The 14,509-nt window shown below is 31.7% G+C and overlaps 1 protein-coding gene across 1 annotated transcript in view; it reads right to left on the bottom strand.

Moving 5' to 3' along the window:
- Positions 1-13,214, bottom strand: part of LOC129988283 (uncharacterized) — a 63,918-nt gene extending 50,704 nt beyond the window's left edge. The window contains exon 1 of the mRNA XM_056096471.1: positions 13,014-13,214. Coding sequence (XP_055952446.1) covers positions 13,014-13,167 — 154 coding nt within the window. The 5' untranslated portion in view covers positions 13,168-13,214. The remainder of the gene's footprint in view (positions 1-13,013) is intronic.
- Between the last annotated feature and the right edge of the window lie 1,295 nt (positions 13,215-14,509).

Here is a 14,509-nt window from a genome sequence, read left to right as displayed (position 1 = left end):
TAAAAAGGGTTGTAACGCATGAAGTAGCTAAGTCGTACTCTTGGCCCTGTTTGGCGCTACTGAAAAAACAAGAGCAGCTCACTCGGCTTAAATTGCTGACAGGTAACTGTCAGCAGGCTTATAAAGTGCCGTAAGTCACAACAACAAATTTAAAACTAAATTTGCTAAAAGATTAACCATTTATCTATCTGTACTTAAAATACATATATTGTACTTTTATCACAAATTTAGCTGTCAATTAGTTGATGAAAGAGCATCCAAAACACATATTCGATTTCTGGATATTTGTCTATTAACCGAGTGTTAGTTAATAATTGCCAAAGATTGCAAGCCAGATTCGAAAAAAAATGCCAATTCACGCCAACGATTTATATTTTGCAATTATTCCTCGCCAATGCCATGCAAGGTTTTCACTTCCTTATACAATGTTCAAAATTTTAGGCGGGGAAAGTGGAACACCTTTATTAGGCAGACCGTTAACGCTGGCTTTCTACTAAAAACAATGTAAAAATTTATCTTTGATTTTTGTATCCCAACTTAAATATATATCAAATAATCATGCCTATTTTAATTCCATGATTTTTTATTCCCTATCACATGATTAAATTTCACTAATATTGAAAAATTAATGCAAAATACAATCTAAACGCTAAAATTTTCGTTACAATTTTGTTATAAAAATTTTCATTTATTCTCTACTTTTCTTTGTTCAATGTTTTTCCCCATTATTTTGAAATTAATATATGAAATTTCTGTGGATTCGCTAGATTTTTTAAAATTGTAAATGAAACTACTAAACATAGAGAAAGCTGTTTTCAATCCGCTTTTATTTATTCATTTTTTAATGCGAATGCTGACTAGTCTTTTTCACTTATTCAGGACCCCCGGGGGCATCTCGAAATGAGGATGAGATGCTTCCGGTATGGTGGCTGGATCTCGCCACCCTGGATGGTACACAAAAAGGTAGGGGATCTGGCTCTTCCCATCGATGATGGGACGTACTTCCTTCATGAAAGGTTGTACGGCGGTCCGGTCATTCAGTTTTCTTTATCCGTGGGCCTTCGGGAGGGTCGGAGAGTCAGTGATATGACTTCACTTATTGCAAGATAAATTTTTTCTATAGATTACATTATTCCTTTATGTGCTATAATTAATGAGTTTTAACATACACTTTGTAATTACATTATCTATGCTTATATAAAGCTCAATGTGTGTGTGTGTGTTTGTGTGTGTGTGTGTTTGTGTGTGTGTGTGTTTGTGTGTGTGTGTGTGTTGGCGCTCTGCTGGCTAGACCGTTTGACTTACAGCTACCAAATTTGGTACATGTATACCTTGGAGATCGGGAATGGGCACCTGGGGTCCCTTTTTTAATTTTTAATTAGAATTTTAATTATTAATTAAAAACTAACTTTCCCGCGAAAAAAGTCTTCATTTTCTCCACCGCCAAATGAGTAAGGTTTCAGTTTTTTTCCCCAACAGTAATGAGGCTAGGCTTAAGATTTTCGGCTGATTATTTCAAACGATTCTGTTTATTTTCTTAATGTTTGATGCATTTAAAATGAAACATTGTTAATGAATCGATCTTTCAGATTCATCCTGAAGTACTTTTGAATTAAAATAAAACAGAATAAAGGAAATTAAAAATGTCTCATCTGCATAGCGTTACCCCAACTGGCGTAGAAAAACTCACGCATTTGCGTTACCGTAACTGGCGTTGAAAATTCATGCATGCGCATTGTGTTCTGATTGTTGACATGACAACCATTATCAACGGATGATTTAAATTATTTTTAGATTAGTTGCATGCTTTTGTAATTAAATTGTATTTATGTTAGTTATATATTTTTTGTATATGTTTATAGTTTTAAGTACATTGTTTTTTAAGTAGTTTTTTTTAACCTGTTTTCAACCGATTATTTTAAACGATTCGTTTTATTTTCTTAGTGTTTGATGCATTTAAAATTAAACATTGTTAATGAATCGATCTGGTCATGAGGAATCTGAGAAAATTTTGTTGACAAATTCTTGAAATATTACATAAATCAAGAAAGATATTCTTTAGTGCCCATAAAGTTTAAACGCTCAGTGACTGTTTTCAGTAATCCTATTCCAAAAAAAAAAAAAAAAAAACTTTGTTTCAGTAAAAAATATTATTATATTAATTGCAGATTAATCCTTTCCACTTTAATTTAAAGTATAAGTTCTACGGGAACTAACAGAAAATTAGATAGATACATATTACGTTATGACTGAAGGCGTTTATAATATTATGAGTGAATTATATGACTATCAAAATTTGAAGTTTTAAAATATTTTGATGAAGAAGCTATTAAAGTAGGAATTGCATAAAATATTTAATTTTTAAAATTTTAACGAACATTAAGATTGGCGAACCGGCTGGTCGCCAAAGGCGGCTAGTTATTAATAAAATAGTATATGACAAAAATACAATTTGCCTTAAATGTCAAATTTTTTTATTTAGTCCCTTTATGCAACACTTGTATGACCTTTAAAACAAAAGCTCAGACAAGCCTATTTGCCCGAACAAATACTAGTCCGTTCCCTTTTCGCTCCGTTTCTTTCTTTTCTTTTTCTTTTTTTACTTTCTCTTAAACAAAGAAAAAGTCCTGGCTTTACTTTGTCCTCGTTTCTCACAGTCTTGAGTTGGACAATCAAATTTTCAGAATTGCGTCTGCCTGTCGACAAGACAGGACTCATCTGGGGAAAGGATACAATAAAAAATACAATAAGACACAGGCATGAAATTTGGTATGTGGTTCTTTTTGTAAATTTCCAAATCTCTACCAAATTTTGAATAAAATACTATTCATGATTCGACTGTCTGTTTGTCCGTTTATATCGGTGTGAACAAGATAAGTCAGCCATCTGACTCTACGAAGGCACGTGGATTTAAACCATAAAACTGAATGGTCGGACCGCCGCAACAGCAACACTGGCGGGAACTGTGGTTGAGTTCTAAGGGCCATCATCGGCCACGGTACAACCCTCCCCGAAGGAAGTACGTCCCGTCATCGATGGGAGGAGTCAGATCCCCCACCTATTTGTGTACCCTCCAGGGTGGCGAGATCCAACCACCATGCCAGAAGTATCTCATCCACATTACGAGGTGCCTCCCCCCGGGGGTTGTGTGAACAAGATAAATAATAAAACGGAAATATTTAGATAGATGAAATTTAAGAATATGGATTCATCCTTAGATTTTCAAAAAATCTTATATCAAATCCATCAAAGGGTTGCCCGGTTATCAGCCCACATATTTGTTAATATATGGTGAAAAATTTGATATGTCTTCTTGTTACCTACCACCACCCTTCAAAGTATATATGTATGAAATTTAGTCAAGGATCTAGCCTATAGTGTACCACACACACATAAACATACACACACACACACACTTACATAGTATTCATTTCGATTTAACAGTATTCTTAAAACACACCATCTACTTGCTAAATAATCTCATTGTCACGCCTATTCACCGATTATGTCCGGAGGTTAAGAATCTTAAGTTCAGGAACACCGTGACATTCGCCTCAAACTGGCTACTAAAATACCTGTTTTCTTCTCAAGTGAATTCGAACTTCATTTTAACCCTTTAAAGGGTCATTTTTTTCTAGTCATATTATGTTAAAATATTTGTAGGCTTGAAATTAGAATAAGAAAAGGGATTCATTTAGCTTATTAAGTAAATTTAATTTGATTAATTAATTAATTTGGTTCATTAATAATTAAGTGACAAACCAAGTCACATCATTTTGTGTGAGATAAAGAACTGAAGCATCTAAGTTTCTGTCTTTCTAAAAAAATTGTCAGAACTGGTGCCAACCTACATCATTTCATACAAAGATTGATAAATTTGGTGGGAAGCATACTTCCCACGGCCTTAGAAAGGGTGAACTTCTTAGTTGCCCATGCTTCAAAGCGCATATCTATTGATGCTCTGAAACCAAAATGATTGCTGCTCTCGAACGCTTCATAAGTGTTGGAGTTTTGCTGATACTGATTTTGACGCTTGGAGCGCTTACAGCATCCTGCGTTCAAATCTGGTAAATCTTGTTTTCCACCCATTTCTTCGCACGCAACACAGTGCAACTGATGCTTCACTTGTCCTGCGTTCTCTTTTTATAGCTATCTGACTCTCCAGTGGCTACAACATGAAGTTACGGTAATCTGCGCATAAGAATCAAATGGTCAGAATAATTTTCCCTCATTATGTATATATAAATGAATTGTTTCTGGATTTGAATCGATTAGAGGTATGTTTTAGTGAGATTGAAAATATCCATTGACTTCATGTATGGAGCATCCAGCATAAAGGAAATGAAACTTCAGTGCCTCATACGTTGGAGATAGGAGTTTGCATCATATTAACGAGCAGATTTTTATTTTCTCATATATGTAGTACAGAGGAAGTACAGTAATCGTCGAAATAATTCGAACTCGAGATTTTGTCAAATCTCCATGTTTTCGAAATTTCGCGTGAAATTTCGAAATTTCGTGTGTGTTTCGAAATCTTCCATGTTTTCGAACCCTGAATTCGAAAAACACAATTTTTGGGAAATGTCCGCCTGTCTGTGACAAAGATAACTCAAAAGCATTTAGAGCCAGACAGTTGAAGTTTGGTATACGGTCTTTATTCCACATTTACAGAATTCTATCAAATTTTGAGTAAAATCTATTCAGAGGAAGTCCGTCTGTCCAGTTGTTTCTAATACAAGTTAACACGATAATTACAAAACGAATAGAGTCAGATAAATAAAATTCGGCACACAAATTCAACATCTATAGTGTAGGCTCTTGTCAAATTGTGAGCCGAATCCAAAAACGAGTTGACAGTCTATCGGTCTGTACTATCAGAAACGCGATAATTCAGAAACTCAACGACTCAAACATCTCATATTTGGTTCGGGATTTTGTGACTACAAGTGCAGTTTTGTGTCAAATTTTTGTTTCAGTCGGTTGAGAAATACGTGTTTAAAGTACAAATTCGATTTCGGAATACTATTGACCACATGTCAGGAATTAGTCGCCAAATAACTCGCCAAGGATCATCCGATAGATTCCGTAAAAATGCTAAATTCACGTCAAAGATTAATATTTTGCAACTATTTTACGTCAATGCCATGTAAGGCGTTCTCTGGCATGACAAATTTATTAGATTATGCGAGAAAAATTTTGGGAGACTATTCTTACTAGTTGTATCGGTAATTGCAATTGCTTAAAAATTGTGGATTGGAAAGTACAATTAATGATTGATCCTCCAATTTATCAAATGAAATCAAAGATTCGATTGATATTTGTATATGTGACCAGGCGTTGCAAAGTTAGCATTTTCATTCGCTTCCAATTCTAATGCAGTTATCACAGGAAATGGCAAAGAATATGGTATTAGGACAGATGGAATTTATTTTCGTTTTCCACTTAAAACGGTTTATTGTTTGTCTGTTTGTTTTTTTACATTTTGCAATCTTTTGCGAATGAACAGATTAAGAAATTAGGCTTGTTTCGTAAGGGACAAGTACAATTTTTATTTCATTTCTTTCTCCTTCTTTGTAATCGACCTCCTTTACTTGTTAAGAACGAAGCATTCTCCTACAGAGCTTATGCCAAAATAAACGTACTTTGTTAATTACTATTGCACTCTGAAACTAATTTAAATTGCAACTGGCAGATAGAACCTTTTCAAGAGCGACTGAACCAAATTAATATGAAATGAGCTGCTCGAGACAGACTTTGATGTTTTTCTCAAGGGATGCATGGAAAGAACATGCAAGTTTTCTCGCAATGTACATATACAGAGTTCACACAATTCGCTCTAAACAACTGTAAACATGAAACTCTGAGAAACAACTTTTAACATGGAACAAGTTTATTGACATATGCATTCGAATTATCCAAGAAGAATATTCTATTATTTATTTTTAAATTAGTTAAATCTTTTAGAGAAAGTCGGTGCAATGAATTCGGTATATTTTTGTTCTAAAGGAACTATTGCGTGAATATTTTAAAATTCTTGACGAAATGGCAAAAGAAGTTATGTCCAAGTTAATTGCTTATTAAAAATAGTCTCTTCGAAACTTTCTCGCATATTTCCTAACCAGTGGAAGTGTTCTCCTGGAAACTTTCTCGCATATTCTCTAATAAAGATGTCCTGTTCTCCTCTTTTAATAAATTTATGGCCCGTGGGCAAGGTCGTGAACACCATAAGTACTCATATTTTTATTTTCAGGGTCACACATATGAGAGTTGTGTGCTTCTTAATGTTGTAAAGAATACTGGTACCTGTGTATTAATTGCATGGAAATGGCGAACAATAGTTACGAAAGAATCGCTAGGATACGATTGATGTACAAGTATACGAAAATGGAATTCGTGTTTTAGACGCGTTTTTCCCAACTGATTGAAACTGAAAATTGACTTGGAACTACAATTTTAGTCACACGATCACAAATCAAATTGCATACAAATGTCAATCATAGCATTTTTTACTACCGCATTTTCATGTATATTAAAGTACAGACTAGCAGACGGTCAATCCTATAAGAGATTTGGCTTCCATTTTGCCACAAATCTACAATATGGGTGGTAAATCTGTGAACTAAATTAAAACTGTATTCAAACATACAGGCAGACAAACTTTCAACAAAAGAATTTCGTTCAAACTGTGGTATAAATCTACAAATATGATCTAAAGTCCATATACCAAATTTCACACATTTAGTTCAAAGTGTTTTTGAAATATCATGTCCACATACAGGTATAATAAAAAAAAATGTGCGTTTGAAACTGGGGGGGGGTAATAAACGTATTATCCCTCCTCGCATAAAAATCGTGAACCTTCATAAAAACACTTAACCCCCAAAATACACAGATACATTCAGAGTCCCACACATGAGTGTTTTGTGCTTCCTTATATATCTGATTCGGAAGTAAAAATTTTGCAACAAGATCAAATTCTAAATTTCTCATTAGAAAATTTTATGAGTACACGTGTGTGTGTGTATTAATATATATATATATATATATATATATATGCATTTAATGATACCTCTTAATCTAATTTAAATCTTAATTTCCTAATTTTTATCTTCATTTAACCCATATTAACTTCATTCTAAAATGTTCTCTTATTTCCTGATCCAATTCCCACTTTTTTATTTAATTAATGCTACAGAAGCTTTGTAAATATGCTTAAATCAGCAGGTTCTCACTCTCTGAGCGAAGGAATAAAATTCCCTAATGCTTACAACACTCTTTCAGATACCTAAATTTGCCTTTCCTAAGTCTATACGTATCAAAGAAATCCATACCAAAATCTCATAGTGAAAATCACTGAAGGGAAAAATGCTGGTCTCTTCTGCTCTTATGTCGCGATGTAATTCTTACCACTTATTCTTTGTATTTAAATTATGTCTTCCATAGGGAAATAAATCAAAGTTTTAAAATTTTAAAACTTTCTTCTTCTCTGCTACGCATCTCTTAAAATATGTGTAAATCTGCTAATATATTTTCGAACAGATGACAGATTTGCTGTGAATACATTTCGCTTAACATTTTGTTGAACGCTTTTGTAAACGTCAAAACATTCGAACTCAAGAGATTGACCATTCTTCAGAGCATCCTGAGTCTCAAAAACGCATTTTTTACATTATATCTACCTGCTTGCGAATACAATATCATAAAAATGCTTAGAGCTAGACGGACGAAATTTGGCATTTGAAATTTAACCCTTTAAAGGCCCATTTTTTTTCTAGTCATATTATGTTAAAATATTTTTAGGCTTGAAGTTAGAATAAGAAAAAGGATTCATTTAGCTTATTAGATAAATTTAATTTGATTAATTAATTAATTTGGTTAATTAATAATTAACCAAAGTTTGTCTGTTAGGTTGTTCGAACATAAGTTAACACAATTACTACAAAACGAACAGAGCTAAATGAATGAAATTCGGTACACATCTTTAACACCTATAGAGTACACATTTATCAAATTTTGAGCCAAAACCAACAGATGATTGACCGTCTGTCGGTCTTTGCTTTCATATACATGTAAATGTGATAACTCAGAGATGCAATGACTTAACACTTTAAAGGGCCATTTTTTTTTAGTCATTTTATGTTTAAAAATTTTTAGGCTTGAAATCAGAATAAGAAAAGGAATTCATTTAGCTTAATAGATTAATTTAATTTGATTCATTAATTAATTTGGTTAATTAATAATTAAGTAACAAATCAAGACACATCATTTTGTGTGAGATAAACAACTGAAGCATTTAAGTTTCTGTCTTTCTTAAAAAATTTGTCAGAACTGATGCCAACCTACATAATTTCATACAAAGATTGATAAATTTGGTGGGAAGCATACTAGAAAGGGTTTAACAAATTTGTTTTTCCTACAAATTTATTTTTTTTACAACTAGGTTAATAATAACATGGTTCATTTTACCTACTTATTATGTAATTCAATACGGCGGTCATAGACTGTTGCCTATTCGGACATCTGCCACTGAGCGTGCTGAAATTGCATCTATACTTCATATTAATTTGACAGTATTGTAAAAGGTAAAATATGTATCATTTCCCCAGATGCAATATCTCTGAAGTGATTCTGCTGAATCCCGGAAGTAACTAACGCATTTTAGCAAAGATTTTGTTTCAAACAACAACATTCGATATTCTTTGTGATAAAAAATTGCTTAGTTTCATATAGCTAATCTCTCTGCCAAGCAAGAAAACGCTAATCGAAATCTGACCTTCCAGGGGGAAAAAAAAAAAAAAAAAATAATAAGAGTTTGGTCCGTTGTCTCGGAGCTCGGAGCGTAAGATTCTGGCGATTTATCACCCTCGGGGCGAATCATTTTTGCAATTTATTCATGACATATAGTTCTGATTTATTTTATTCTTTTCAATCTCTTTTTTTATTATTTTTGATAAAGAGAGAATTAGTTTTGAATATTACTGGTTCTGAAATTATTTAGTGATCATTTTTCTTATCTCTATTTTTACTTTCTAACCGTAAATCCCTATGAATCAGTCGATCTCCTAATGCCGCTAGCATTAAAACAAATCTGACTCATCAACAACTGCGCAATAGTTCTTCTCTCGATACTTGATACAAGTTTTTTTCCAGCTGCGCTTTCTGTGCAAGTTTGAGTTCAGTTTTCGACTTTTTGTATTCAATTTTTTTGTCGAAACGATATAACGGCAAATACATGTATCGGCAATTCTTATTTCTTTTCTTCTACAAAATAAACAGAAAAGTAAAAAGTAAAATATGATTAACTCTAAATTCAACTTCTAATTGGCACAAAAATGTCTGCATAAAATTGGGATATATGTCGAGGGAAATATTTAAGATACGATATGAATCTTGCAATCGTTTTATATAACATAAATGTAAAATATTTAATGTACATAATGTTCTATTTTCAGGAAATTTCTGATATCTCTTACTTTAGAGTATAAAATAATATTTACTTTGAATATAATTTAAAAATTGGGTTTTAGTTCGAAATTCCTTGCAATGCAATTCAGTTATGAAATATAAATAATATAATTTTTTTTATTATTCCTAGGAAATATTTTAATTTTTTAAACTTTTTTTAGATAATGAAATATTATGTACTCTTTATTTAAAGATAAAAGTTTGAAAAATGATTTATGTAGTCAATTTTTTTTTCTGCTCAAAATTTGCAGTTATGTATATTGTAAATAACATGTAACGTAATATTTAAATCGCTATTTCCCTTATTTGCTTTTTTATAATTAATAATATTTTAAAACAATAATTATTATAATATTTTATAATTAAATAATTAACACTAAATTATTTAAAACATTTCCCTTATTTTCAGAAAAGCAACATATGACATAATTATTTCAATTGGTGTTCTTCAAATTAAAATAAAACCCAACAGCGGTGATCACCCCCAAACTTTTTCGCATATTCTCTAATGAAAGCGTTATCCCAAAGAGTGTTTTGCATAGTATTAGCGTAAAACAGTTGCTAAATGTTAGCCTTTGACATGACTTTAGCATTTTTATTGAGTCTATCATGTCGTCCTTGGCCTTATGCGATGGCATGCCATTATTGGTATCCGAAAATCGAATGTGTGTTCTAGAAAGGTTTTCCCCAATCGAATAAAATAAAGAAACCTACACTTGTAGTAACAAAATTACATATCAAATTTGATACATATTTCCGTTTATATATTTCTGAAAGCACAGACCGACAGACGTTCAATCTCTGATTGGATTTTGAACACAGACGTCTATATTAAACATGTCAAATCTGTGCACCGCAGTTTACCTATCTAGCTCTCTGTTTAACAGTTATTGTGCTAACTTACATTCGAACAACCGGACAGACTTCCTATAAAAGGAGTTTGCTTAAAATTTAATAGAAATATGAAAATTTGGTTTTAAGTCTGCATACCAAATTTCATCCATCTTGCTCAATACATTGTCCAGTTATCTTTGTCATACGGACAGACAAACATTTTCTAAAAATTGTTTTACGATCTAAGGGAAGTCTAAAACGTGGAAATTCATTAAAACCTTGTGAGTATGAATTTTTTGACGATTACTATATTTTATACTATGCATACGAGAACTTAAAAATGCATCACACATTGTTAGCGAAGTTGAAGTACATACAGTAAGCATACTATGCGTAGAACCACAAACTAGTATGTCATTCTTCAATCAGGACGCTTCGTTATAGACTTTCCCATATTTGTTTCGTACGATGCAAATGCATAGAGGTTTTTCGCATCATATTAGACAATCATTGCATGCAAAAGATATGAAATTTAGCAAGCAGTATAATGCTTTTAATTTTCATGTTTACTGCGTTAAAAAAAATTGTCATAAGGGAGATGAGAGGAGAGTTTTCCTTATGAGAATTAAGACTCGTAAGGAATACATTCACATTAATTTAGCGCTATCCCAATTAATAATAAAGCATAACTTGTGCGTTGTGTTAAAGCTCTATAACATAGATCATTTGATGCAGAGATACCAAATTTGGCACAGATATACTTTGGAGGATGAAAATGTGCATCTCCGAACTGTTTTTCCGAAGTTTAATTAATTAAAAATTAGGTAATATTTTAGCATTTCCCAGTGATATTATTGCACAAAATTTATTTAACATAATTAAAATTAAAAGTTTTTAAAGATATCATTTTAATACTTGGACAAATTTTTACTAATTTTGATTGCTTAAAATTTTTTTCTCAATTTCTAATAATTGCATTGTTGTCTTTAAATTCAAACAGATTCATTTTAATCATTATTATTTAATATTATCGCAAGAAAATAAATTTTGAAACGTTTCAAAATTTTAAAAATTGTCTTTTTAATGATACTAATCAAATTGTCTTGCAAATGTTTGCAGTTTTGTGGTAAATTATTTTTTTTCTTGCCTGATTTCTTACAATGGATTACATTAATTTTTTTCTTGACTGATTTCTTACAATGGATTACATTAATTTTTTTCTTGCCTGATTTCTTACAAGGGATTACATTAATTTTTTTCTTGCCTGATTTCTTACAATGGATTACATTAATTTTTTTCTTGCCTGATTTCTTACAAGGGATTACATTAATTTTTTTCTTGCCTGATTTCTTACAAGGGATTACATTAATTTTTTTCTTGCCTGATTTCTTACAATGGATTACATTAATTTTTTTCTTGCCTGATTTCTTACAAAGGATTACATTAATTTTTTTCTTGCCTGATTTCTTACAATGGATTACATTAATTTTTTTCTTGCCTGATTTCTTACAATGGATTACATTAATTTTTTTCTTGCCTGATTTCTTACAAGGGATTACATTAATTTTTTTCTTGCCTGATTTCTTACAATGGATTACATTAATTTTTTTCTTGCCTGATTTCTTACAAGGGATTACATTAATTTTTTTCTTGCCTGATTTCTTACAAGGGATTACATTAATTTTTTTCTTGCCTGATTTCTTACAATGGATTACATTAATTTTTTTCTTGCCTGATTTCTTACAATGGATTACATTAATTTTTTTCTTGCCTGATTTCTTACAAGGGATTACATTAATTTTTTTCTTGCCTGATTTCTTACAAGGGATTACATTATTGTCTTGAAGTTCAAACCATTTCCATTGCTTCTTCAACTATGTGAATGTGTGATTTTTGTACTGTTGTTGAAAGTTAAAAAAGAAGAATTTTGTTTCATCTCTGCGTCGTTTAAGAGACAAATAAAAAAAAGTGTAATTAAAATACAGCGAGTATATCTCATGCAATATAATTTGTATTACATAAAATACACATAAAACAAGCAGTTCATGTACACAATAAACAGAGTAAGACATATAAAATAACACAGTTTTAATATTTAACAATTTGGAGGAATTATGGACATGCAATTGTATCTAAATGATTTATCTGAAATCAAATATAACAAATATTTTCAGTGCAGCAGCTAGTCACCCAAGGAGACTATTAAGAAATAAGAAAGTGAAGTTTCAATACGAGAGACTTAGAAAGATTATTCTGACAATTGCATTCTTAATAGCAGTGTGATGCTTTGAGTCCTGCCTCATGCACAATGAAAATAATATATATAAAGCTATTTACATAACCCAACTTTGATGTCTGTCGCAATTTGTTTTTAAAAATATTTGCTTAGATAAATCATCTACATTAAACTATGCATAAGAGATTTAATCGGAAATAACATAAACAATGTTTCAGGCAAAACAGCTGGTAGCCAAAAACGGCTAATTGATATAGAAAATATACGAAGATATAAACAACTTTTCTATCCAATTAATAATTTTCTGTCAAATTCTTTTAAATATTCGGGTTTAACTAATAAAAAAACATAAAATTTTCCGATTTTTTTTTTTTTTTGCATTATAAATTATTAAAACTACTGTAAAATCTTTTTTAATTTAACAAATTGCTTATTCTGTAGTTCAGGAATTGCCACAAAGAGTGAGTTTTAAACTGACCTGTATCCGTGGCCACCACATAGAATCCCTCTGGGTCAAATCGGAAGAAGGTGTGCACCGTGTGAGTGCCCTCGGCGAGCCCCGTGTCCTTCCATATCGCGACCACCTGCGGCACGTCGTCCCATGTCATACGCCTCACAATTTCCGATGTCATCGCGGCTGGACCCTGCTAACCTTCTCAGCAACACCATTGCCCGGCCGCTCCTAGAGAGAACCGCTTGGCGACAGAAGATGATCGCCAAGCAAACTCTTTTGGCTCCTGCATTGATTTACGCCTTCTTTTACTTTCTAGTGTACGAAGTATACATAGAGAAAGTATCGTTAATAGAGGGGAGAAAAAAAATTTTAATGGAATTTATGATCGCAAATTTCAAGTTATGATGTGAGAACATAATTATTTTTAAGTCATTATTTGTCTTAATTAATTTAAGTCATTAACCAGTTTAAACTGGTTTGAAGCAATCACAAGACTTCTCTATCCCTCTCTCTCTCTCTCTCTCTCTGTATATATATATATATATATATATATATATATATATATATATATGATGATAATTTTTTTAAACTTTCATTTTCAATTTTTCTAGCTCGCAAACAAAGTTTTGCAGCTCGACCGATTTTGAAATGAAATAACAGCTATGATGTCATAGTTCTACGTCAACCTTTTCAAAACGCATCTGCTTTCAAAGAAGCATACATAATAATAATAATGCAATACTGGTAAAAGCAGATCACTCTTTTAAAAACGCATTTGCTTCCAAAGAAGCATACATAATATTAATACAATATTGATAAAAGCAGGTAAAAAAAAATATGCCATTAAAAGATGATGATGAAAATGACCATTTATACTTTATTCATTGCCTACGCGATTTTGAGCTTCAATATTGATTTCCTACACGATTTCGAGCTTCAAAACCCACTAACCAAGAACATCATAATGTTCTCATATAATAAAAAATTCGAACTGAAGAATCTACTTGTTTCACAACACTGCGAGTACGATATATATATGGCTTTTTTTAAAATTATGTCTGTCAGTCTGTCGACGCTTTTTCTGTTTTTCAGTGAACGCGATAGTTCAAAATGCTTTAATCTAGAGGGAAGAATTTGTTTTGCACAAGATTAGTAAATTTCTATAAAGTTAAAAAGATAAGATTTGATTCACAGAATAATCATCTGGTAAATAGATTCGTTCAAATTTGCAACCAGATCCGTCAAAGTTCTGACCGCTTGTTGGCTTTTGATTCATCTCAGCGCAAAGATGAAAGATAATGATGAAATACAAAATATGAAAAGGCTATAACAATTACAGATAAGGATATACAATTATAACAAAGGATATACAATTATAACGAAGGATATACAATTATAACAAAGGATATACAATTATAACGAAGGATATACAATTATAACAAAGGATATACAATTATAACGAAGGATATACAATTATAACAAAGGATATACAATTAATACAATTATAACAAGGATATGCA

Source organism: Argiope bruennichi, chromosome 10 (assembly GCF_947563725.1).
Source record: "Argiope bruennichi chromosome 10, qqArgBrue1.1, whole genome shotgun sequence".
NCBI classification, from domain to species: Eukaryota; Metazoa; Arthropoda; class Arachnida; order Araneae; family Araneidae; genus Argiope; species Argiope bruennichi.
The sequence above is the reverse complement of the archived record's forward strand: the minus strand, read 5'-3'. Positions and strand labels throughout refer to the sequence as shown.